At 47.5% G+C, this 26,262-nt stretch overlaps 1 protein-coding gene across 1 annotated transcript in view; it reads right to left on the minus strand.

The window, feature by feature from the left end:
* Nucleotides 1-25,998, minus strand: part of NEURL1 (neuralized E3 ubiquitin protein ligase 1) — a 76,811-nt gene extending 50,813 nt beyond the window's left edge. Inside the window, exon 1 of the mRNA XM_036089961.2 lies at nucleotides 25,814-25,998. Within this exon, the coding sequence (XP_035945854.1) occupies nucleotides 25,814-25,898 (85 nt within the window). The 5' untranslated portion in view covers nucleotides 25,899-25,998. The remainder of the gene's footprint in view (nucleotides 1-25,813) is intronic.
* Between the last annotated feature and the right edge of the window lie 264 nt (nucleotides 25,999-26,262).

Here is a 26,262-nt window from a genome sequence, read left to right on the forward strand (position 1 = left end):
AGAGATAACAAGTGCCAGCAAGAACATGGAAAAAAGGGACCTGTTGAACAATGCTGGTGGGAATGTACATCCATTATTTAAAAAAAAAAAAGTACGGAAGTTCCTCAAAAAATTAAAAACAGAACTACCAAGTGATCCGGCAGTCCCACTTCTGAGGGAAATAAAATCACTATCTCGAAGAGATATCTGTGCTCACATATTCACTGTAGCACTATTCACAATAGCCAAGATATGGAAAGAACCTGAGTGTCCATCTACAGATGAATGGATAAAGAAAATGTGGTATATATATACAAAATGAAATATTATTCAGCCTAAGAAGGAAGGAAATTCTGCCATTTGGGACAACATGGATGAACCGAGAGGGCATTATGCTAAGTAAAATAAGCCAGACAGAGAAAGACAAGTCCTGCATGATCTTACTTATACATAAAATCTAAAAAAGTCAAATTCATAAAAGCAGAGAGCAGAATAGTAGTTGTCAGAGGCTGAGGGGTGGGGGAAATGGAGAGATGTTGGCCAAGAATATATTACTCACAATAATTTAGGCAATAAACTGTTTTTAAAGCATCTGTTGCTGGTGATGATAGAATTTAAAATGGTGACCAAGGGGTACCTGGGTGACTTAGTCAGTTAAGTGTCTGACTCTTGATCTCAGCTCAGATCTTGATCTCAGGGTCGTGAGTTTGAGCCCCGCGTCAAGCCCCATGCTAGGCTCCATGCATGGAGCCTACTAACAATAAATAAAAAATAAAACGGTGACCAAAATGATGAGAAGGATGCAGTGTTATGTCTGAGACAGGGGTCCAAAACCACACGCATGCTCTAGGAGGGTTTAAGTTCCTCTAGATGAGTCCTTACAGGGTTCTCTGATCTCTATGGAGGGGAACCAGACCTACCCAGCCTCCAGAGGCATGAGAGTTGGAGCCTTGTCACTGACTCCCAGGGGCTCCCAGTAAGGGCAGTGAGTTCAGGATTTGCTTGAATTTCATCCATTGCCATTATGCACTTTTGAACACCTAGCCCTGTCCTGGGCACTGAGGGGGAAAAATTAAGAGAAGGAAAAGGAATTTAACCTTTATTAAGCACCAGGCAGAACCACTGGCCATTATATATCAAGAATCTCATTCATTCCTCAATACAGCTTGCCAAAGCAGGGAGTTCATTCTGTTGACCACCCTCTCTTGGGGGAGTGGGCAGGGATATAAAAGTTCATTTTTAAAAAAAGTTTGAAGTATAAAAGCACTACATGCTTATTATTTAAAAACAAACAAAACCATACCAATTAGTGTGGAGTAAAAATAAAAGCATCCCATTCTTCCATACCACTCCATCCCCAGCCTATTCTCCAGAGGTAGCCACTGGTAACAGCTGGGAGGGCATCCATTCAGCCTTGGTCTGTGTTTGTACAAAGAAAATATGGATGGGCAATGAACAGATGCATAGATAGATAGATAGATAGATAGATAGATAGATAGATAGATATAGATAGATAGATAGATAACAAAACATCAAACCACAGAAGAGAGAGTTGTTCCTCTAGACATCTACATTGATCACTCCTTCACCTCCTTCTGGTCATTTTCAAATGCCATCAGGCTTTCTCTGGCCAATTTATTTAAAGTGTAAACACCACCAGACTTCCCACCCGTAATTCCATCCCTGCCACAGCCCATGATTTATTTCTCTCCAGAGCACTTATCACCATCTGACATCCCATATGTCGTCTTTTTCTTTCTTTCTTTCTTTCTTTGTGTGTGTGTGTGTGTGTGTGTGTGTGTGTGTGTGTGTCTGTCTCTCCTCATACTCATAAGAATGTAACTCCATGAGACAGAGAATTTGTTCACAGCTATATCCTAATGCCTAGAACAGTGCCTGGCACATAGTAGTCACTAAACAAATATTAGTTGGAAGGAAGGAAAGAGGGATGGGAGGGAGGGAAGGAAGGAAGGGGAGAGAAAGGAAAAATATAATACTCTAAACACAAATAGGATCATAGGATGCACACTAGGCATACCGTGCAATTTGCTTTTTGCTCTAAACAATGTGGTGCACATTTTTAAAAACAGTACCACTGAATATTAAAAGTTGCAAAGTCATCCTGTGTATAGAGGTACCATTGTGGACTTACCACACTCCCTCCTTCTTGAAAGCCTGTGTGGACAGTAAGTGGGGAATGGGCCACAATGAGGTGCCTCCCCAATGCACTTGACAATAAACTGCCTGATTTTCAGTCTATGAAATCGACTGGCCATGAATCAGAGCATGCAAAGTTACCCTCGAGAGACGAAACAGCCCCAGTAAAAGAAACCTGACTGGAGGTATTAACAAACCTAAAGCAAAGAGGTGTTCATTGGATGCCAAGGAAAAAGAGGAAAGGGGTGTCCCTGAAGCAAACTGTAGTGGGGCCCATGGGAGCACAGCCAGGGCTGGCCTAGCCGTTGGGTCCACCTGGTAGGCATCTCCCTGTTGGTGAAGTGGTCTGGGTGGAGTTCAGGGCCCAAGGGCATTAAAATCTCAGATTGTAGCCTCAGCTCCCTGGTCAGATGCCAGGTTCACCCAGCACTCAAGGAGCTTCCTGCAAGGGAAGAAAATGGCAAGCAGTTGACATACTGCCCGGTCCATCTGACAGTAAATTCTCACTGCCAAATGGTAAATTGACTTCTGATTTGATTCATGAGTTTTTGTGGGCTTGATTAGATGAGCCAGGAGCCCCCCAGTCCTATCAACTCAGACAAGACACCTTGGAGATGGAATCTGGGGCCAGCTAGACACTAGGCAGGGGAGGACTCCCATTAGGCTGAACCCTGTCCCATTGCTCACTATCTTCAAACTTCTAGTTATGAACAAGAAGTGCCTACTGTTGACTGACATTTTACTATGGACCAGGTCCTGAGCCACCCCAGTTAATCCACACGATCACCTTGTGAAGTGGGAACTAGTATGCCTACTTAACAATAGAGAAACCGAAGATTTGGAAGATCAAGGGACTTGCCCAATGTCAAGACCCAAGAGCCAAGATTGAAGCCCAGATCTGACCGACTCCCAGGGAAGCGTTTCACAATGGGTGGTCCACAGATCTCTCACATCCGTATCACCTGAGATTCTTGTTTAAAAAAGCAGATCCCAGAAGCCCAACCCCAGACTGACTAAGCCAGATTATCTGGATGTAGGCTCCAGGAGCCTGCATGTTTACAATCTACAGGCAATCCGTAGGCTCATTAAGGTCTGAGGACCACCTCACATGCCACACCACAACCTCTAAACTCTACCCCCATGACCTCCGTCAGCTTCTCTGGCCAGCTGCCTTTTCTTGATTTTCCCTTACTCCTCGCCCAACTCCTTCACAGATTTGTTCTGTCTGCCCTGGGATCCCTCACTCACCTTCAAAGTTTAAGTGGCACCCATTGCTGACAACAGGTTGCAGTCATGACTTCCCCCACGATCCTGGAGCTCACACATGGAGCTGCTGACCCAAGTGTCTCCCCCAGAATGCCTCAACGCTCCTCTGGCATCCCAAAACTCAACCCACCAGCTTCCCCTCCAGTCCTCCCCTGCTGCCTGGGGTCTCGATGGAATTTCCATCCTCCCAGCCACCTGAAAACCTGGGCACCATCTTGGATTCCTCCCTCTCCCTTATGACCCCCGCCAGGCACCCCTGCTCAGTGTGTCTCAAAAGCTATCCCTTCCTCTCTTTCACCAAAACTGCAGTTCAGGCCCAGGCATCCTTCCCCGAGACAGCTATGCTTGCATTATAACTAGTCTCCCTGCCCCCATCTTGTCCCTCTTAAATCCATCCTCCACAAGGCAGCTAGACTGATCTACCTAAAAAGCAAATCTAAAACCTTCAATGGCTTCCCACTGCCCAGGAATGCCCAGGGCCAGTGTGGTTTTGTTGGTCTTTACATCATCTCCATTCACTTTAATGCTGAGTTTAATGTTTGCTAGGGTGTGATGTGCTCTTGGCAACGAGATGATCTTTTGTAAATGAGTGCCTCGCCAACCATCTAGAAGCAGACGTTTAACGTACCTTTACACACAGCCTTGGATACTAGTACTAGTGTTACTGCTAAAAGAGCAGCGCCTGGAATGTTCATAGTAAACAAAGACAGTGTCTCCTGCCCTGGTTTCCCCAGCACCAGGGCCTTCCGGTTACAATTTCTCAGGCCTGCGCTTCCTAACATCTTTCTTTCCTTTTTCAGACCCGGGGATTCCTACACTGGTCAGTTGCAGCTTCCTACGTCCCAGCTGTGTGATCTCTGTGAAAAGAATCAGTGAATAAATGAGAAGTTCTTTTTAAAGGATTTTAAATGGGGAACTCCCTCTAGAAAGAATATCTAAACATGCGCTTGCTGTTCTTCCAGTAGGGGCCCAGGAGAGAGCAAAGGAAGCGGGGCCACAGGGAGCCCCGAGGCGGGCCTGGGTAGGCTGAGCAGCTCAGAGGCAACAGCCACCACGCTGGCCTGCTTCCTGCCCCACTCCCCACTCTATTTGTTGGGCACTCCGGGATAGACGTTTTGGGGATATGAGTTCATGTCCTTCTTGCAAAGACCCCCACTGCTCCCTGTAGAGCCCCAGGTTTGGAAGCCTGTGTCCCTCATGAGTAGCCCAGCTAAGAAAGTATCAGAGGCAAGACCGAGACCCGAGTTCTGCCTCTAAGACTCATGCTCTTGCAGAGGACTCATGAAGGGTCCACACCCCCCTTTGCAAGGAAGGGGAACCTGGGCCCAGAGAGGGATAATGACCTGCCGGGTGAGCGGGGTCCCACAGCCCATCATTCCCTGGCCTGAGTTCATCCAAGGCATACTCTGGGAGAGGCACAAAAAAGGCTGAGCCTCTAGGACAAGTGGGGAAGACCGAGGTCAAAGAAGGCATCTGAGAGCCCGAAGTTACAGCAATAGCAGCAGAGTCAGGACCAGAACCAGTTCTCCTGGACCCTCAGCCACCTCCCCCTTCCCTCACACCACCCCCTGCCTTCCTTGCCCTTCCTTCTCTCTCACACCCGGGGGGCCCCCCAGCTCACTGCCCCAGGCCTCTGTGTTTAGCCGCTAGGCCGGAAGCCTTGGAAGATGCCCAGACTGAAAGGCCTCTTGCAGCTAGATTCACCAGCACCCCCACTCCGCACAGCTCCTAGGCCAGAGGCGTCCTGGCAAAGCACAGAGATCTGAGAGCCAGAGACTCGGGAGCCTTCTAGACCTCCGTCTGCTCCAACTTGCCCTGGGACTCTGGGCAGGTCCCTTCTCTCTGAGCTTGTTTCTCCCCTGGGAAAGGTCAGTGCCGGACAACATGACCCCAGGCCCTCTCCATCCCTGAGGTACTGGGGGTAACTGGTGTCCTAGGGCCAGGCTCTATGTCACAGACACCTTGGTGACCTTTGGAGGGGCCCTGCAGACCACGTCCTAAGGAGGGGGCACAGAGGGGCTTCCCCAAAGCCCCCACTGCCTCCCCGTGAAAAACAATGAATTTCATTCCAAATAAGGGAACTTACAGCAAAGTCCTCACCATGGCCCAGTTCCGGCTGGTTTATGTTAGCTGGACAAGACTAAACAGACCTTCACGTTCTCTGTATCAAGCACTACAAATGAAAAAACGACTGCTTGTCTCTGGAGCATGGGGCGAGGGAGAGGTCAGTGCTTCCCTGAGGCCCCTGAGCAGACCTAGGGGGTCGTGCTGGACGCAAGGAGGTGGGGTGTTTGGGAAGGGCCACTGGGGAGGGAGAAGGGTTTCAACAGGCAGCAGTGAGGCAGGCACAGGGTAACGGCGCCAACGGGCCTGGGGCCTGGGGGTACAGGGGGCAAGCGGTGAGAATGTGAAGGGGAACCAGACAATGACAAGGTGGAGACAAGGAGGGACAAAGAGAAATGCAGGGAAGGAGTGACAAGGCCAGAAGACCCTAGAAGACTCCTTACTGCCATGACCAGGGGACTGGGAGAGAGGGAAAAGGGCAGGGGAGGGACTCCACCACTTCCTGGACAACACAGCACCTTGTTCCCAGCGGCCCCATCTGCCTCCTGCAGCGTGGGCCCCACAAACCCGAGATAAGAATTTAATTATTTACAAAACAGAAGCCTGAAGCAGGACTGCCTTCCTGTTTTCCCACGTAGCATCCCCCCATACCTGCCTCCTCGCCTGCCCCTCTGCACGGCCGCTCCGTCCCTCCATTGCCTGGGCCGTCTTCTTTTACAAAGGGGTTTGCCACGGTGGGCTGACCACCCTGAGTGGCGGCCACCACAGCTCCCATCCTGCAGGTGGGTACACTAGCCCTCGGGCCATGCCATGACCTGCCCAGGGTCACTTGTCTGTGGACGGCAGCACGAGGATCAGTGGTACCCACAGCTATCTTTAGCAAGATAGCCAAGGCCCCCACACCCTCAGGCCACGACGTCATTGGCCAGCTTTGCCTTATTGCCATATATCAGGCAGCTCCATCTTCTCCAGCTGCTCTGTGCCCACCCCCAAGAGAAGGCCCATCTGTTATCTACCCAAACTTCCCCATCATTCTGCAAAACCAATCTCTCCTCCTGGAAGCCCTCCCTGACTCTACTCAGCCTAGCTGACCACCCTCCCCTCCTCTGACCTTTCTCAGCCCCAGGGATCAGCACCAGGAGTGCTGTAAGGATGGGGGCACATCCATCCCCAGAGGCCCGGCACCCCCGAGAACATCTGTGTCATCAAGGCATGAATGGATGAACCGACAGTCCCACATCACTCTTCCCTTCTCTTGTCTTGGCCCCAGAGCCTGGTATTTGGGAAATGTCACTTCAACCAAGAAAAGAAAGTGGGCTGTTGCAGCGCTGAGGGGCCGGGAAAGAAAAGTTTGACTTTCCCAGAATCAGCCCATTCTTGCCTTTATTTCAAAATATTTGTTGAGCACCTACTGGGTGTGCCGGGCCAGTGAGCGCGCAGGCCGCGCGGGACACCGACAGCCGACCAGGCCCTCAAGCCTGGTTGGCTCCGTGCTTGTGCGGGGAGCCCAGGGCTGCAGTGAGGAGGACACAGAGGCCATCTAACCCAGCCGGGGGATGGCGGTGGGGGGTCAGGGAAGGCTTCCCGGTAGAAGTGATGTCTAAGTTGGGACCTGCGGGCTGAGCCTCAGGATGACAACGACTAGTATTTATGGTGCACTCCTGACTCGTCAAGCATCATCTCCGATAAGGAATGCAGGTATGCAGGAGTAAGCCTCTGGCTCCGGGCGGCACACGCAGCAGAGACGAAATCTGACTCCAGAGTCCGTTCCTCAACCACAGGGCCTCTACCCTGCCTGCTTTCTTCCTCCCTCCTCACCCCCTAGGTTCCCCCGCCCCATGCCCTTGGGGAACTCCAGAGGCCTGCTGGACCACGCCAGAGTCCACTGTCTGGGTTGAGTTTCCTTAGCCCAGTGGGATCCCCAGGCTCCTCAACCTCCCATGTACCTTGGCCAGGCCCAGACAGGGGGGCTCGGAGGGTCCCTGCAGACCCAGACAGAGCACCCCCTACATCCCTGGGACAGAGCTAGTGGTGGAGAAAACTCCCCCATCTTCTGTGGTGCCTGAGTTTCCTGGGCCATAGGGAAGGGGCTCTGTCCTAAAGGAGAAGTTCTTCTGGAACATTAGAGAAATTGCCCCTGAGCTGGAAACTCCCTGCATGGCCTCACCCTGACAGCTCTGCATTACTCACTGCTGTCTCCCGTTTGGGTTGAACAGAGGAGGGCCTCTGAGACAGGAAGGTCCACCTGCCAGAGGGGTGTCGTGGGGCTAGGAGGCCACAAGGCAGGCACTCGCGTTCAAGGCCCACTGGCCAGTTCTGTGACCCTGGGCAAGCGGGTACAGGCATCATTGAGGGTACCCTGGAAATGTCCACCCAACTGGACCTCAGTTTGTTCCTCCAGGAAATAAGGCCAAGACCACCTGTCTCAGCAATCTCTAGGAGATGTGGAGCAAGATCCAGGAGGGCTTCACAAAGCTGAAAGTCCCAGACAAACACAATGGGCTTTTTTGTTCCCAGCAACTTCGGCTGTCTGAGAGGATCCACATTGGAGTAACAGGAGAAAGAAATGAGAGAGGGGAGTTAGGGCGGTGGCCCTCTATAGAAGCAGATGTTTCTCAGCTGGGCGCTAGCCAGGCTGGGGGCAGAGGACAGAATAATCCCCCCGCATCCCAGTCACTCTCCTCCACAGAGCACAGTGGAGAGAGCCAGGCCCCTCAGATCACAGTTTACGGTATGTCTGCACCCACCGCCTGGGCTATGTGAGAACTGGCCCACTAGGAGGGAAGCTGTGGGCCCAACCCAGCCCAGCTCCCGCCTGCCAGAGCCACACACCAAGCCCCAGGGCCCCAGATTTAACATATCCCACTCAGTGTTCGCTCCCTTGCCCCAGGGCCCCTCAGCACAAGTTAAGATCCAATTGGCACTAATTGGACCAAGCTGACAGTGCCCAGGGCAGCTTGAGCGCTGTCATCATGGATTTGACTCACCGAGCAATGGCCATCGGTGCCTGTGGAACCCACCATTAGTGTCATTTTGGGAGGATCAAGAGAGCTTGGATGGTGTTTTGTGAGTCAACACTCCTGCCCGGCCATGCTTCCAGCGAAGACCTAATGCTTACAAGTGATTTATCTTCAGTCTCACATCCAGGCAGGGGCTGGACCCCAGGCCTCCTGACCATCAGCTCATGAGTCTATTGGCCCATTCCTCTGCTGCTGGTCCCAGAAAGTCTTCTCCAGAAGTGAAAGGGAATTCTAGTTCTTCCCTTCCTCCCAGGGCACAAGACCTGCAGCCTGATAATCAAACCCCAAGCCTAAGAATTGAACCTCAACCCAATCCTAGAATATGGAAGGCCAAAAAGGATTCTTGGCCCCAAGACTCAAAGCTCAACTGCAATCATGAATCTGCGACCCTGAGGTGAAAACTCCCCTCCAGAAATGGAACTCTCACCCCAGCATGGAAATCAGACCCCCAAAATGGGCACCTCAATACCAAGCCAGAATCTTGCCTACAGAAATGGTACCTTCACCCCAAAATAGAACCATGTACCCTAGGATCGGAAACTTAGCACTAGACAGTAAACACCCCACTTTCAGAACAAGCCCTGAATCTTGGGAAACCCTCTTCACAACAACTGATCTAGGCTCTTGTTATATTTTGTTTCTTTAACACACCCTCAACTTGGGGACCAGACGAGGAAACCCAAACTCCCTAAAACAGTTTCCTTTACATTTTACAGTGAAGGAACCAGAAGAATCTCATGCAACCAGAGCCCCAGTTTCTAGGAGGGCTGTACTCTGATGCAGAAACTTCCATGTGAGTGGCATTCTGGTCACTCACAGCCTCATCCCACCACTTACTCCATGCTCTTGGCTCCACGCCAGGGTCTGGGTGGCTGGCTGGTTTCCTCAACCCCAAAGGATCTGCCAGCCCAGCCCAGGAGATGGAAAACCCCCTCTGCACCTCTCAGGCCTAGCTAGGCTCTCTCTGCCCTGAAAAGAGAAGATTTCCTCGCTCATTATTGGTCTGTTCAGATTTTCTTTTTTTTTAAATTTTGATTTATTTTTTTAATTTAAATTCAATTATTAAATCTATAATGTATTATTGCTTTCAGAGGTAGAGGTCAGTGATTCATCAGTCTGATATAATACCCAGTACTCATTACATCACATGCTCTCCTTAATGTCTATCACCCAGTTACCCCATCCCCCACCCCCTCCAGCAACCCTCATTTTGTTTCCTACGGTTAAGAGTCTCTTGTGGTTTGTCTCCCTCTCTGATTTTGTCTTGTTTTATTTTTTCCTCCCTTGCCTATGATCCTCTGCTTTGTTTCTTAAGTTCCACATATAAGTGAGATCATATGATAATTGTCTTTCTCTGACTGACTTATATTGCTTAGCATACCACCCTCTGGTTCTATCCATGTCATTGCAAATGGCAAGCTTTCACTTTTGATGGCTGCATAATATTCCAGTGTGTGTGTGTGTGTGTGTGTGTGTGTATGTGTGTGTGTGTGTGTGTGTACACACATACACCACATCTTCTTTATCCATTTATCTGTCGATGGACATCTGGGCTCTTTCCATAGTTTAGCTATTATGGACATTGCTGCTATAAACACTGGGGCGCTCAGATTTTCTATTTCTTCATGATTCAGTTTTGGTAGGTTGTATGTTTCTACAAATATATCCATTTCTTATTGGCAACTTGTTGGCATATTATTGTTCACAGTAGTCTCTTATGATCCTTTGTATTTCTGTGGTATTTGAGTCTTCTCTCTTTTTCTTAGTCTAGCTAAAATTTTGTTAATTTTATGTATCTTTAAAAAAAACCAACTTTTACTTTTGTTGGTCTTTTCTATTATCATTCTAGTCTTTATTTATTTCTACTCTGATCTTTGTTATTTCCTTCCTTCTACTAACTTTGGCTTTAGTTTGTTCTTTTTCTAGTTTCTTGAGGTGTAAAATCAGGCTTTTTATTTGAGATCTTTCTTTTTTCTTAATATGAGCATTTATCGTTATAAACTTCCCTCTTAGAACTGCTTTTGTTGCGTCCTGTAAGTTTTGGTATGTTGTGTTTCCATTTTTGTTTGTCTCAAGATTTTTTTTATTTCCCTTTGGATTTCTTCTTTAACCAATTGGTTGTTCAGGACTATGTTGTTCAATCTACACATATTTGTAAACTTTCCAATTTTCCTCCTATAATTGATTTCTAGTTTCACACCATTGTGGTTGGAAAAGATACTTGATATTATCTAAATCTTCTTCAATATGTTAAGACTTGTTTGTGGATAACATATGATCTATCCTGAAGAGTGTTCTGTGTGCACTTGAGAAGAATGTGCATTTTGCCACTGTTTGATGGAATGTTCTGTCTATGTCTATTAAGTCCATTTGGTCTAAAGTGTAGCTCAAGTCCATTGTTTTCTTATTGATTTTCTGTCTGGATGATCAATCTATTGTTGAAAGGGGAGGACTGAAGTCCCCTATTTTTATGGTATTGCTGTCTATTTCTCCTTCCAGATCTGTTAATATTTTGCTTTATTTTACTTATGTGCTCTGAAGTTAGGTGCATATATATTTACTATAGTTATTTCCTCTTGATGAGTCGATCCCTCATCATTATATAATGACCTTGTCTCTTATACCCCCTGCTTTCTTTGGTTTCCATTTGCCTGGAATATCTTTTTCCATCCCTGCATTTTCAGCTTAGGGGTATCCTTGAAGCTAAAGCTAAAGTGAGTCTCTTATATTTGGGTAGTTCATTGGATCTTGTTTTTCTGTCTATTCAACCACTCTATGTCTTTTGACTGGAGAATTTAGACTATTTATATTTAAAGTAATTACTGATAGAGAAGGATTTACTACTGCCACTTTGTTCATTGATTTCTGGGTATTTTATAGATCCTTTGCTCCTTTCTGCCTCTCTTACTGTCTTTCTTTGTGATTTGATGATTTCCTATAGTGGTATGTTTTCATTCTTTTCTCTTTATCTTTTTTTGTACCTACCATTGGTTTTTGCTTTGTAGCTACCATGAGGTTTACATAAAACATCTTATCGCACCCAGGGGTGCCTGGGTGGCTCAGTCTGAGTCTTGATTTCAGCTCAGGTCATGATCTCAGGGTCGTGAGATGGAGCCCCGAGTGGAGCCTCAGCATGGAGCCGGCTTGGGATTCTCTCTCTCTCTCCCTCTCCCTCTGCCCCTCCCCACCCTTACGTGCGAGCATGCACGTACTCACACACAAACATACACACTCTCTCTCTGAAAACAAAACAAAACGCCAATATCTTATCACAGTCTATGTTAAGCTGATAGCAACTCAACTTTGTTCATATACAAAAGCTCAACACTTTTACTGCCTCCCAACCATTTTATGTTTTTGATGTCACAATTTACATCTTTTTATATTGTATATCCACTAGCCAATTATTGTAATTATACCTTTTTAAAATAATTTTGTCTTTTAACCTTTACACTAGAGTTGTTAGTGATTTATACACTACCATTAGAATACTGGAGTATCCTGAATCTGACCATACATTTACATTTACCTGGGAATTTTATACTTTCATATGTTTTTATGTTACTAGTTAGTATCCTTTCTTTTCAGCTTGAAGAACTCTTGTAAGGCAAGTTTAGTGGCTGTGAACTACTTCAGCTTTTCTTTTTTTATCTGGGAATGTCTGTATCTCTCATTCAATTCCAAAGGATAGCTTTGCTGGGTATTCTTTTTTTTTTTTTTTTTTTTTTTTTAAGATTTTATTTATTTATTTGAGAGAGAGAATGAGAGAGAGCACATGAGAGGGGGGAGGGTCAGAGGGAGAAGCAGACTCCCTGCCGAGCAGGGAGCCCGATGTGGGACTCGATCCAGGGACTCCAGGATCATGACCTGAGCCGAAGGCAGTCGCTTAACCAACTGAGCCACCCAGGCGCCCTGGGTAAAGTATTCTTAAATCTCCCAACAAAGGACGCCTGGGTGGCTCAGTCGGTTAAGCATCCACCTTTGGCTCAGGTCATGATCCCAGAGTCCTGGGATCGAGCCCCGCATCAGGCTCTCTGCTCAGCGGGGAGTCTGCTTCTCCCTCTCCCTCTGCCTGCAGGTCCCCCTGTTCGTGCTCTCTCTTTCTCTCTGTCAAATAAATAAATAAGATCTTTAAAAAAAAAAAAATCTCCCAACAAAGAAAAGTCCAGGACCAGATGGCTTCACTGGTGAATTCTATCAAACATTTACACAAAAATTAATACCAATCCTTCTCAAACCCTCTCCAAAAAAAAAAAGAAAGAAAAAAAGAAAGGAAGGAACCATTCCAAAGTCATTTTATGAGACCAGCATTACCCTAATACCAAGGCCAGATAAGAACACTACAAGAAAAGAAAACTACAGGCCAATATCCCTGATGAACATAGATGCAAAAATCCTCAACAAAATATTAGCAAACTGAATTCAACAGCACACTGAGGGGATCTTACACCATGATTAAGTGGGATTTATCCCTGGGATGCAAAAATGGTACAACATATATAAATCAATAAATATCATATACCATGTTAACAAAATAAAAGATAAAAAATCATATGATCATTTCAACAGATGCACAAAAAGCATTTGACAAAATCAACATCTTTTCATCACAAACACTCAACAAATTAAGTATGTATGGAATGTACCTCAATAAAATGAAGGTCATACATGACAAGTTCACAGCTAACCTCATACTCAATGGTGAAAAGCTGAAAGTTTTTCCTTTAAGCTCAGGAACAAGACAAAGGGGCCCACTCCAACTGACAGATATATAGATCAATAGAATAAAATAATGCAGAAATAAACTTATGTATATATGGTTAACTAATTTTCAACAAAGATGCGAAGAATACACAAGGGGGAAAGGATAAATGGCGTTGGGAAAACTGTGTATCCACAAACAAAAGAATTAAACTGGACCTTTATCTTACATCATATATAAAAATCAACCTAAAATGGATTAAAGACTTAAACATAAGACCTAAAACTATAAACTCCTGGAAGAAAACATGGGAAAAAGCTTGACATTGGTCTTGACAATAATTTTTTGGATAGGATCCCAAAAGCACAGGCAATGAAAGAAAAAAAAAAATAAACAAGTAAGACTGTATCAAACAAAAAGTTTCTGCACAGCAAAGGAAACAATCAACAAAATAAAAAGGCAACCTAAGGAATGGGAGGAAATATCTGCAAATCATATGTCTGATAAGGGGTTAACCTCCAAAATATATAATGAACTCTTAGAACTCAAAAACAAGAAAATAATAATAGTAACTCAATTTTAAAAAGGACAAAGGACCTGAAGAGTAATTTTTCCAAAGAAGACATACAAATGGCCAATAGGTACAAGAAAAGGTGTTCAACATCACGAATCATCAGGGAAATGCAAATCAAAACCACAATGAGATATCACCTCACACCTGTTAGGATGTTTCTTATCAAAAAGACGGATAACAAATATTGATGAGGACGTGAAGAAAAGGGAACTCTTGTGCACTGTTGGTGAGAATGCAAACTGGTACAGCAATTTTGGAAAGCAGTACGGAGGTTCCTCAAAAGATTAAAAGTAGAACTACCAAGTGATTCTTGCTTCTGGGGATATATCCAAAGGAAATGAAATCTCTATCTTGAAGAGAAATCTGCACCACCTGCTGCTTCATTTCTCAGCCCATTCTTCTGCATTCTGTTTTACTATATGGCCATCTACCCAGTCCCTTCCGCTTTCCCCTCCCTTGACAGTTTAATAATTTAATAAGCACTGAGCCCCAGGGTGAGGGTCTGGGGCTTTGATCTCACTCTGGGAAAACCAGAGCAACCTTGGCCTGTCCCGGCTGATTTATGGCCACCTTTCATGGTTTGTGTGCTTCCGCTGGGAGCGAGGAGCCACCTGAGAAAGCCTGGCTACATCAGGACTGAAGGCCCCTGGCTCAGGGGCCAGCAGAAGCCAGGTGCACATCACCCCGCAGGTGCCAGCGCCCTGCCTCTCCCACCCCCCTGCGGGAGCCACCTATGACAGGCAGAGGTAATATTAATTATTGATGGTTTCCCAAGTGGTAGAGATGGAGTTAAGAGCCCAGGGCCAGCCATGCCCTGCCCGCCTGTCTCTCCTCCAGGCTCTAAGACCTCAAAGCTTGGGTGGGACACAGCACTCAAGGGAACACCCACACATCGTACACACCTGACCTCCCAAGAGGCTCACCCTCCCCCGTGCATGCAAGCTCTTCCAAGCCAGGCCACTGGGTGTTTCCCTGACCACTGCCCTGGAGGTCAGAATCCCCAGAGATGTATCCGCACAAGCAGCTCCTCCGTATCTCCCTCGCCACCTCCAAATCTTCAAGCTGAAGTCAATCTCCTGGCCTCACTGCTCACTGCCCCCTCCTGGCAGAAGCCACAACTGTCTCCTCCCCTGGTGGTCTGCAAGAGGCTCCTGGCTGGCCCTGCCCTGCTCCTCTCCTGCCCCAGAATTTTCTAAGACGTCGAAGTGATTTTGTCACTGTTCCATCTAAAGCCCTTCAGTAGTTCCCCTATGGACAGCACATAGCACGGCAGGGGCAAGCATTCAGGCTGTCCCTCTGGAGTATACTTCTGCCAACTCTGGAAAGCATTAGCATCCTGCAAGGTCAGAGCCGTGAGACCACAATACCACCTGGTCCAATTCAGCTGTATGATCTTGGTCAAGTCACTTTCCCTCTCCAGGACTAAGAACCCCAAACTGGGGCTGAGAAAGGAGGCAGGAACAAAACAGTCTCTATGGTATATTTGGGTTCTGATGTTCAAAATCAGGGGTCACCGGCCCTTCCTCCTGACCACCTGCCAGTCTTCTAGCCTCAGGGAGAATGTGTTCCAAGGAGCATTTGCTGGGAAGACCAGGGAAAGAAAGGGAAAGGAAAAGAAAGCAGACACAGAGGAGAAAAAGGGCTCCAGGACCCTTCTGTCTATACAGATGGATATCTGAATTAAATAAGGCTGAGCTGTGAGCACCTCAAGGGCAGACCCAATGCCCAGTATTCACATCTCAGTTCTCCATACCCAGCTCCATGTCGGGCGCCAAGAGGCACCAGCACATGAAGTAAATCAGCTGGAGCATCCTTGCAGTTTTACTTACTCTGATCAAGGCAAAGTGCCTCCTCCCCTCACTCTCAGAGGCACCTGGATGGACACACACTCTAGACTGACCCCTGGAGCAGACCCACCTTTCAGTGGATGCTGGGGAGAAACCAGGGCAAGCCATAGGGGAAAGACGAAGGTGAAAGCCAGGAGCATGTGGACCTGCCACCACCTTTATCGTAAGACAACACCTCCTCCTGGCAATGTTCTCCCTTTTTGTTGTCCCCTCCCCAGCCTCTGGGGTAGCCAGGCTGGCATTCTGGGGCAACCGAGGCAAAGAAAACCACACAGATAAGCCAGCAGACACACTTCCCTCGGCCCTTCCTGCAGCCCAGGAAAGACCCTCTCTCCTCCTGCTGTCCCAGCCTTGCACAGACAGCCTCTGTTACCATGGCAGAGAGACAAGGCAGTGGTCTTTTAATGATTTTTCTGCTGAAAGTTCCTTGGCCCAGAGGGTCAGGATGACACGGGCCTGGGCTCATCGCCCCCACAGTTAGCGGGAGCCAACTCTAAACTCTGCCCTCAAGCGCAGGGGCTTATGCTAGGCCCCCTGCCAGGAACCGTCTTCACTGCTGCTCTCCACACCCAGCTCAAAGCTCTCAACTGGGGGTGGCACTGCCCCCTTTGGGGTGCTTTTAAAAATATGGGAGATCTTAACTTGAGAGAACAAACAGATGGTTACCAGAGGGGAGGTGGGTGGAGGGATGGGTGAAGAGGTGAAGGGGATTAAAAGTCCGCTTATCTTGATGAGCACTGAGTAATTCTAGAATCGTTGAATCGTTATATGGTACACCTGGAACTAATATAACACTGTATGTTAACTATACTGGAATTAAAAGAAAAAAGAAAACCTTGGGAGAGCTTTTTTTTTTTTTTATGTCACAGTGACATTTAAGGTGGCCAGTGGCATTGAACAAGCAGGGGACAGGGGTGCTAAATGAACAGTTCCACACCCAATAGGCCAGGAGCACCCCTCTAAGAACATAAAGCCAAGCCTTACTCATCCTCAGATCACTTCCCTAGAGAAACCTTCCCAGACCCCAGGACCACGTCAAGCTCCCCCATTGGCTCCACAGTCTTCTCTTTCACAGCCCTTATCCAGATGTAACTGATGTTATAACTGACCAGGTAACTAAAGAAACAGGTGACAGTAGTTAAAGTAGTGCTTGCGGGAGCGGGGGGAGCACCTGGGTGGCTCAGTCGGTTAAGCGTCTGCCTTCGGCTCAGGTCATGATCCCAGGGTCCTGGGATCCAGCCCCACATCGGGCTCCCTGCTCAGCAGAGGAGTCTGCTTCTCCCCATCCCCGTGCTCATGTGCTCTTTCTCACTCACTCTCTTTCAAATAAATAAATAAGATCTTTTTTAAAAAATTAAAATAAAATAAAGTAGTGCTCGGGCCTCAGGGAATGAAGTATAACTCCCACCCCTTAAGTGAGGGCTGTGCATGGGGACTTTCTTCCAAAGAGTTCAATATGGAAAGGGGAGAAAAGTATAACTTTAACTTTACAATGAAGAAATCAGACAAGCACTACCTCAGCCAAGTGATCAAGGTCAACTTCACCAGGGATAAATCATGTTGATTGCATGCATTGTTGATATGTGATGAAAATGGCACTTCACCTCTACGGTCTATCTCTCCAAAACCTACACAGCAATCTAATCACGAGAAGAACATCAGAGAAATCCCAAGAAAGGGGCAGCGTATAAGATACTTAACCAGTAATCCTCATAACTGTCAAGGTCACCAAAAACAAAGAAAGCATGAGAAATTATCTTAGGAACCTAAGAAAACATGACAACTAAATATATAAGATGGTACCTAAAAATATAATGTGATATCCTGGATGGGATCCTGGTACAGAAAAAGAACACTGGGAAAATGAAGGCAATCTGAATAAAGTATAGACATTAGTTAATAACAGTGTACGGATATTGGTTCATTATTTGTCACAAATTTTCCATACTAAAATGTTAATAATGGGGAAACCAGATATGGGGTATCTGGAAACTCCCCATATTATTTTGCAATAATCCTGTAAATCTAAAACTGTTCTAAATAAAGAGGTTACAAGCATACCTCGTTTTATGGTGCTTCACTTCACTGCACTTTGCAGATACTGAGGTTTCTGTACAAATTGAAGATTTGTGGCCACCCTGCATCCAGCAAGTCCACCGGTGCCATTTTCCAACAGTATTTGATCACTTCGTGTCTCTGTGTCACATTTTGGTAATTCTCGCAATATTTCCAACTTTCGCATTATTATTATATTTATTATGGTGACCTGTGATCGGTTACCTTTCGGGGGTGTCACCAACCACACCCCTATAAGACACAAACTTAACCGATAAATGTTGTATGTGTTCTGATTGCTCTACCAACAACAATATGGAAATTTGGCCAATTGACAACCTGCATTGGCCTCTAAGTGTTCAAGTGCAAGGAAGAGTCTTGCACCTCTCACTTTGAATCAAAAGCTAACAGTGATTAAGCTTAGTGAGGAAGGTGGGAGATAGGGAAAGCAAGGCCTCTTGTGCCAAACAGTTAGCCAAGCTGTGAGTGCAAAAGAAAAGGTCTTGAAGGAAATTGCAAGTGCTACCCCAGTGAACACACGAATGATATGAAAGCAAAACAGTCTGATGGCAGATATGAAGGAAGTTTTGGTGGTCTGAACAGATGATCAAACCAACCACAACATGTTCTTAAAGCCAAAGCCTGATCCAGAGCAAGGCCCTGACTCTTCAATGCTGTGAAGGCTGAGGAAGGTGAGGAAGCTGGAGAAGAAAAGCCTGAAGCTAGCAGAGGTGGGTTCATGAGGGTTGAAGAGAGAAGCCGTCGCCACGACATAAACGTGCAAGGTGAAGCAGCAAATGCTGCCGTAGAAGCCGCAGCAAGGCATCCAGAAGATCCAGCTAAGATCATTCTCGAAGGTGGCTACACTCAACAGCAGATTTTCCATGTAGACGAAAGAACCTTCTATTAGAGAAGATGCCATCTAGGACTTTCACAGCTAGAGAGGAGAAGTCAGTGCCTGGTTTCAAAGCTCCAAACGACAGGCTGACTCTCTTGTTAGGGACTAATGCAACTGGAGGCTTTAAGCTGAAGCCAATGCCCATTGACCATTCTGAAAATCCTAGGCCCCTCAAGAATTATGCTAAATCTATTCTGCCTGCGTGCTATAAATGGAGCAACGAAGCCTAGATCTGTTTACTACATGGTTTACTGAATATTTTAAGCTCATTGTTAAGAACTACTGCTCAGAAAAAAAGATTCCTTTCAAAATATTACTGTTTGTTGACAATGCACCTGGTTACCCAAGAGCTCTGATGGAGACGGACAACGAGATGAGTGTTGTTTTCACGCCTGCTGACACAACCTTCGTTCTGCAGCTCATGGAGCAAGGAGTCATTTTGACTTTCAAGTCTTATTATTTAAGAAATGAATTTCATAAGGCTGTAGCTGCCACGGATAGTGATTCCTCTGATAGATCTAGGCAAAGTCAATAGAAAACCTTCTGGAAAGGATTCACCATTCTAGATGCCATTAAGAACATTTATGATTGATGGAAAGAGGTCAAAATGTCAGCATTAACAGGAGTTTGCAACAAGTTGATGCCAACCATCATGGATGCCCCTGAGAAGTTCAAGACTTCAGTGGAGGACGTAACTGCAGATGGGATGGAAACAGTAAGAAAACTAGAATGAGAAGTGGAGCCTGAAGATGGGACTGAATTGCTGCAATCTCGTGATAAAACTTTAACAGATGAGGAGCTGCTTCTTATGGATGAACAAAGTGGTTTCTTAAGATGCTGTGGAGATTGTTGAAAGGACAACAAAGGATTTAGAATATTACATAAACTTAGTGGATAAAGCAGTAGCAGTAGGGTTCAAGAGGATTGACTCCAATTTTGAAAAAAGTTCTCCTGTGGGTAAAATGCTATCAAATTAGCACCACATGCTACAGAGAAATCATTTGTGAAAGGAAGAGTCAATTGATGCAGCAAACTTCATTGTTGTCTTATTCTAAGAAACTGCCACAGGGGCACCTGGGTGGCTCAGTTGGTTAAGCATCTGACTCTTGGTTTCAGGTCATGATCTCCTAGGTTGTGGGATCGAGCCCTGTGTCAGGCTCCACGCTCAGCAAGGAGTCTGCTTGAAAATTCTCTCCCTCTTCCCTTCCCCCACTCATGCTCTCTCTCAAATAAATAAAATCTTAAAAAAAAAAAAAGAAAGAAAGAAACTGCCACAATCACCCCCAACCTTCAGCAGCCACCACCCTGATCAGTCAGCAGCTATCAACATCAAGGCAAGACCCTCCACCAGCAAGAACACAACTCACTGAAAGCTCAGGTGATGGTTAGCATTTTTTTTAGCAATAAAATATTTTTAATTAAGGTATGTACACTGTTTTTTTAGACATAATGCTACTGCACACTTAATAGACTACAGTATAGCATAAACACAACTTTCATATGCACTGAGAAACCAAAAAATTCATTTGACTCACTTTATTATAATATTCACTTTATTGCAGAGATCTGCAACACAACCCACAATATCTCCTAAGTATGTCTGTATTAAAAAGAGAAAGAGAGAACAGTAGCTCCAAAATCAGAAAGATTTTGGCCAGAATCCCAGCTCCACCTCGTATCAGCCATTTGACTTTGAGCAAGTTGCTTAACCTCTAAGCTTCAGTTTATCCATCCATAAATGGGGTTAATAATCATACTTCCTTCACAGGTTTGTTTTAAAAATTACATGAGATAAGGGGCGCCTGGGTGGCTCAGTCGGCTGAGCATCTAACTCTTGATTTTGGCTCAGATCATGATCTCAGGGTCGTGGGATCGGGCCCTGCGTCCAGCTCTGTGCTCAGCGCGGAGTTGGCTTGGGATTCTCTCTCTCCCTCTGCCCCTCCCCCCACTCGCGTGCACACGCACTCTCTCTTTAAAATAATAAATAAAATCTTTAAAAAAAATAAATGAGATAATAGGTGTAAAGAGCTTAGTACAGACTCCAGCACATAGCATGTTAGCACTTTTATCGTATTCCGATTCATTTTTGTTCATTTGTCATTTTTCTTCCCATCTGCCTCTCCACTGGAGGGGAAGCTTCATGGCAGCCGTGGCAGTAAGCCCTCATCTATTTTGTACCCCACTGTATTCTCATGCCTACGAGAGTGTCTGGCCCATCGTCAATGCTCAGTATGCATTTGTTAAACAACAGAATGAGCCCTTCCCATCAGAGCATTCCTGGAACCCCAGCTCTCACCCTAGGAGAACCTCAGTTCCAGAGCCCAGTGCAGAGCCCCGCCCACCCCCCAACTGCAGCTAGAGCAGAGAGAAAACCAAGGCCTCCCACCTGCCTGCCAGTGACTCTCATCTATCTCCTTCTCCTCCTCTCCTAGACCTTCTTTTCTCCCCGCCCGGCTCCCCACGTGCGTCAGCACCTGCTCATTTCCCAAAACAGTAGGATCTGGGTAATGACCTCTGATAAGCATCTTTTAATAAACCCTGTAGCTGGATCTGTCATCCAGAAGCTATATTCTACCCCCCTTCCCACTCTCACCCCCATCTCCTCCCACTTCCTGGGCATTGGTGCCTTTGGCGTCGCCAGGCAGGCCCCCAGTTCCCCTGGGCCACTGGACTCTGGCTTGCTGGGGAATAGCCACCAGGCAGCCCAGGCTATTCCATAAGCCTGACCCTCCCCAAAGGCCTTTGATCTCAGCAGCCTAGCCCAGCTCTGCCTGTGCCACCCTGCCTGACCGCTGGCCAGTCCACTTCCCTCCATCCCCATAGGCAGGTTTCCCAGGCGTTACCACGGAGACCACTTGCATCCTGCCCAGGGTTGCCAAAGCAACCAGTTCAGTGATAAGCAGCTCCTAAGCCTCTAGCCCTTGGGAGAGTCACAGACCAACAAGAGATAGGCCCAGGCAGCAGGCACACCAGGATAGAGGCATCCCTGGCATCCCCCGGGCAGTGCCCAGCTCCTGCCCTCCTCCCCCCACCCTTCTTGCTCTTGCCTATCCAGACTCCATCTTGGCCTCTGTGATTGAGAGCCAATGCCTGAGCCTCAATGTGCATATCTTGGCATGAGCATGTGCCATCCCAGAGGGTCAGGGAAAAGAAAGCCCTAATGTGTTCTCCCCCATGGGCTCTGGTGTTCTGGGTAGAAGTCCCAGTGCCACCACTTCCTAGGTCAGTGTTTCTGGGTAGCATTCTTAGCCAAGGATTCAGGGGAGGGGGTAATGGGGAGTGACTGCTTACTGGGTACAGGCTTTCCTTTTGAGGTGATGAAAATGTTCTGGAACTTGATAGAGGTGGTGGTTGCACAACACTGTGAATGTACTAAATGTCACTGGACTGTACGCTTTAAAATGTTAAAATGAGGGCACCTGGGTGGCTCAGTCGGTTAAGTGTCCGACTCTTGGTTTTGGCTCAGGTCATGATCTCATGGGTCGTGGAACTGAGCCCCACGTTGGGCTCCGTGCTCAGCAGGGAGTCTGCTTAAAGATTCTCTCCCTCTGCCCCTTCCCCCACTCTCTCTCCTTCTCTCTCTTTCTAAAATAAATAAAACGAAAATAAATAAAATATTAAAATGGTAGATTTCATGTAAATTTCACTACAATTTAAAAAAAAACGATGGGAAGTGGCCCATCCAATCCTCATCTGTAGGTAACCACTGGGGCTGGATAGCCCTCCACAGGGTTTTCCTAGTTACCTTTCCCTCAACACATACACCAAGCAGGCAGGCACTCAGAAAGAACTGGGAAAGGAGGAAGTTCTTTATTCTCTGTATTTGTCTCCATGAAGCATGAGCCCCTTGCCCCAGTTACCCTGTGCCCCTCACTGAGAATATATACACACAGCTACCGATTCCCACCTCCAAGCCTCTGCTGTATGTCTCTTTCCCAACCCTCCTCCCCGTACCCAGCACGCCTACTGCACCCCTTGTCACCTATCCAGTTTCTGCAGTTCCCTCCATGTCCAGCTCAAATCCGCCTTGCCTTTTCAAATAGATCTTCAGCCTGTGAATGTACAGGGGTGTCAGAAGCCCTCACCTCTAGGCCAGGCACATAGCAACTCCTTGTAACTGTCTGTTGGTCCTAAGCCCAGAGCTATGCCTTGGATCTCTCCCCTGGACACTCCTAGACCAACCCTGTTCAGACCCCAGTGGGAATCACCAACAATGAAGTCAGTGTGTCTCCAAGGAGAACACCAAAGTCTACCACCTGAGAGGTGATGGATGAGCTTCATTTCATGTCGGACTGACAGCCAGACCAATCTTAGCTCTCCAATGTGTCCCAGGGTCCCTATTATGCCAGACCCCTTCCAGTTGTTTTAATTAAAATGGTGAGAAATCAATAGAGATTGCAATTATAGAAGGAGAGAAAAAAATCGAGAGTTCCTCACCCCTAGCAAATTTCTAAGATAGACACTGATATGAATTAGAGCTGGATTCAGGGTGAGTACATAAGCAATCTGAGCAGAAGTCTGGGTGGACAGGCTTAGAATCACAGCCAGTATTGAGGTCAACACCAATAGAATTGAAATGGAATTCTGGATGACCAGTGATATATCAGAGAAGACTACTAGGTCAATGCTGCTACAGTTAGAAGGGAATTTGGAATGGACACTAAAACAATCACAGAATAAAGCTGATGGCTTTATTAGGGTCTGGAGAAGTCAGGATCAGTGGAACCTGGGCAAAGGACAGAGGGCACCCATAGGTGGCTGTCATGGGCACACTCTAATCCTCATCTCAGGCTTGGAAGCAGCAAAATCAAAATTCTCATGGCCACCTCCTATAGGTGTGTGGGAAGGGAGAAGAGAGTGGATTCTGGTAAATCAAGCCTGAAGGGAGATGGGCAGAGGGAGGGAGACAGTTAGGGGGAGAATTTCACCACAATTTAGTCCCCTAGAAGAAGAAACTGATCCCTGTAAACCAGGGAGGCAGCATAAGGGAGGTTTCCCAGGCCACATAGGTGGGGAGTCAGGCAGAGGAGGAAGTTGGGGTGGGGACAGGGAGGTAGGAGGATCCCAGACCCTCTCCTGCCCCTTTTCTCCCTTGCCGAAGACCCCAGCCACGGAGACCTCACATCCCCACAATCCCACATTTTAGGTAAAAAGGGGTACAATTACCAAAGCCTTCTCTGGGCTTCCCCAGGGTCAAGGATGGAGCAGGCCAGCCTTCTTGGGGCAGTTTGTGAGCAGTTAAACCCCAAGTCAACTCACTGGCCCAGCTACCCTATCCTTGAAGGGTTCAGCCCGACTTTGCCATCTGATGCACTGAGTAACTGGGCAAATCACTCTCCCTTCCCTTCATTCTTCTCACTTGTGAGGGAGGACATTGAACGGGAGGATGTCCACAGGTTCCTCCATCATTAGGAATCTGTTTCCAATACTCAGAAATAGTCTTTATCCATGTTAATACTTACAGCTTATTTCTGATGATAAAAAAATAATACTTGCTTATTGTAGAAATTTTTTAAAAAGAGTGAAGTATAAAAAAGAAAAGAAAAAATCTTACATGATCCCATTTACCAGAGGAAAACCATTGTTACCATTTTGGACACTTTCCAAGGTTTGATTTTTTTTTTTTTTTTGCATTCATATTTTTTTTAACAAAATTGGGATCTCACAGCCTATACAACTTTGTATCCTGCTTTTTTCAACTGTCATTATGCTGCACTGAGCATTTTCCCAAGTCATCAAATATTCTTCAAAAATACAATTTTAAAGATTGCATTATACTCCACCGAGAGGATATACCATGATTACAGGGCATTGAGGTTGTTTTCCGAGTATAAATAACACTGCCGTGAACATCTTCACCTGATGCATAAGTATTTGCCCAGATCTCCATTTTGCTGAGATCAGTTCCTCTAAGGAGAATCACAAGGCCAATGAATGTGTTATTTTAAAAAGATTGACATGTACCACCATATTAATTTCCAGAAAGACACAACAAACCCACTGAGAGCGGAAGTTCTGAAAGGTTTGGAGTTAGAACGCTGAGCAGTGGTCCTGTCTCTCCTCTCTCCCAGTCTGAAAAGTTAACTGTCCAGTGAAAGAGAGGACAGAATTCCAAGTCAGAAGACACAGCTCTGCAGCCTCCCTCTGCCTCTCGCTGGCTTCAGGAACATGAAACAAGCATTGGTTCTCCTCCACCATAAAATGGGTTCGATTAGTTTTGCTGACTACCCAGAGCAGTTTCCTCGCTCACATGAACAGGTGTTTGTGAAAGTTCTTTGTAAACTTTAACACTTTGTCAAGGGGTATGACTATTATCCTTCTCACAACCCAAGGGACTGAAGAAGTGGGTGGTTCTTTGTGGAAGACCAGGGGCTTCCCTTCGTAGCTCTTAGTCATCAGAACGCCCAGGACAAGTGCTAGCTCGTTCTAAGGGGTAGAAAAGCAGCTTCCTGAAGGGAATCAGTGGGGTCTGAGGGCCTGGGAGGACCCAGTTGGGTCTTGCAAAGGTCAGAGACAGCACTGGAAGCCTCAGGGCTGAGGACTGGGCCTAGGGCCTCCCTTCCGGTGCTGGGTAGGTCTGGGGATTTAGACAGCAAAGACATTCCTGGTAAATGTTCCTCTCTTTCAAGGCTCCCAGCCTTTCCTTTCTAAGGTTCCAACTGGACATCTGGCCTTTGGAGGAACCAGAAAACAAGCTGAGTCTGTGGATGCAAAAAGTCAACAGCTGCAGAGGACTCGAGAGGCCATCAGCTTTGGCCCCTTCTTCCAGGCTGCTGTAAGTCAGTCCTGGATCTTTAAGATCGTCCAACTGGAAATGCAACTAGTACTTCCAGCGTGACCTCTCCAGCCCTGGGCAGATGAAAAAGGAGACTGAGATGCCTCCCTTGAAAAGCACAGCTGGCCAGCCTGTGCATCCTGCCACACTTCCCTACCCACTGGGCAAATGCCCTTCCCAACGCCTGCACGCTAGCCTAGCATCATGGCCTGAGTTAACTCCAGTGACGTTCCCAGTGCTGGCAGGGAAAACTGCGCAGACCCCACGGAACGCCATCCTCCCGGTTTTCAACATCACCACCAGCAGCCCCCCCACCCCAGCCCACCTCTAGGGCCAGATGCGCACCTCGAGTCTCCAAATACGCACAACAGGTGGCACCTGCCCGTGCTCCCCAACTACACCTGTCCACATCTCCCTGCCCCTCCACCTGCGCCCCAGTCCTCCGGCTGCGCCCGGCCCGGCGGAGCCTTCCTTACCTTTGAGGGCTTGGGGGTGGCCCCGCGGCGCCCGGCTCGGGTTTCCTCGGGGCAGAGAGGGGATACTGGAGAAGTTGTTACCCATGGCATCCGGCCCCAGGGGGTTCGGCACTCGCGGGGGGCAGGAGAGGCTGGGCAGGAGCCGAGGTACGGTGTGCGAATGTGTGCGCGCGCGGGCGCGCGCCGCCGGGGGAGGGCCCTGCCGGGGCTGCGGCCGGGGGCGGGCGGGCCGCCGCTCTCCTCCCTCTCTCGGGGCCGCGCCGTCCTCGGCCCGTCCTGCCCGCCGCGGGGGTCCTCGCGCCAGCCGGCTACCTGCCTGCCATTCCCCGCGGCGGGGGCGGGGGCCGCGGGCGGGCCCCTGGGCCGGGGCCGGCGGCGCCCGGGGCTCCCCTGTTCCTCGGGCTGGCGCTCGGGTTCCCGCCGGTGATGGGCGGCGCGGAGGCTCCGGC

This window comes from Halichoerus grypus, chromosome 7, assembly GCF_964656455.1.
Source record: "Halichoerus grypus chromosome 7, mHalGry1.hap1.1, whole genome shotgun sequence".
In the NCBI taxonomy this organism is placed as follows: Eukaryota; Metazoa; Chordata; class Mammalia; order Carnivora; family Phocidae; genus Halichoerus; species Halichoerus grypus.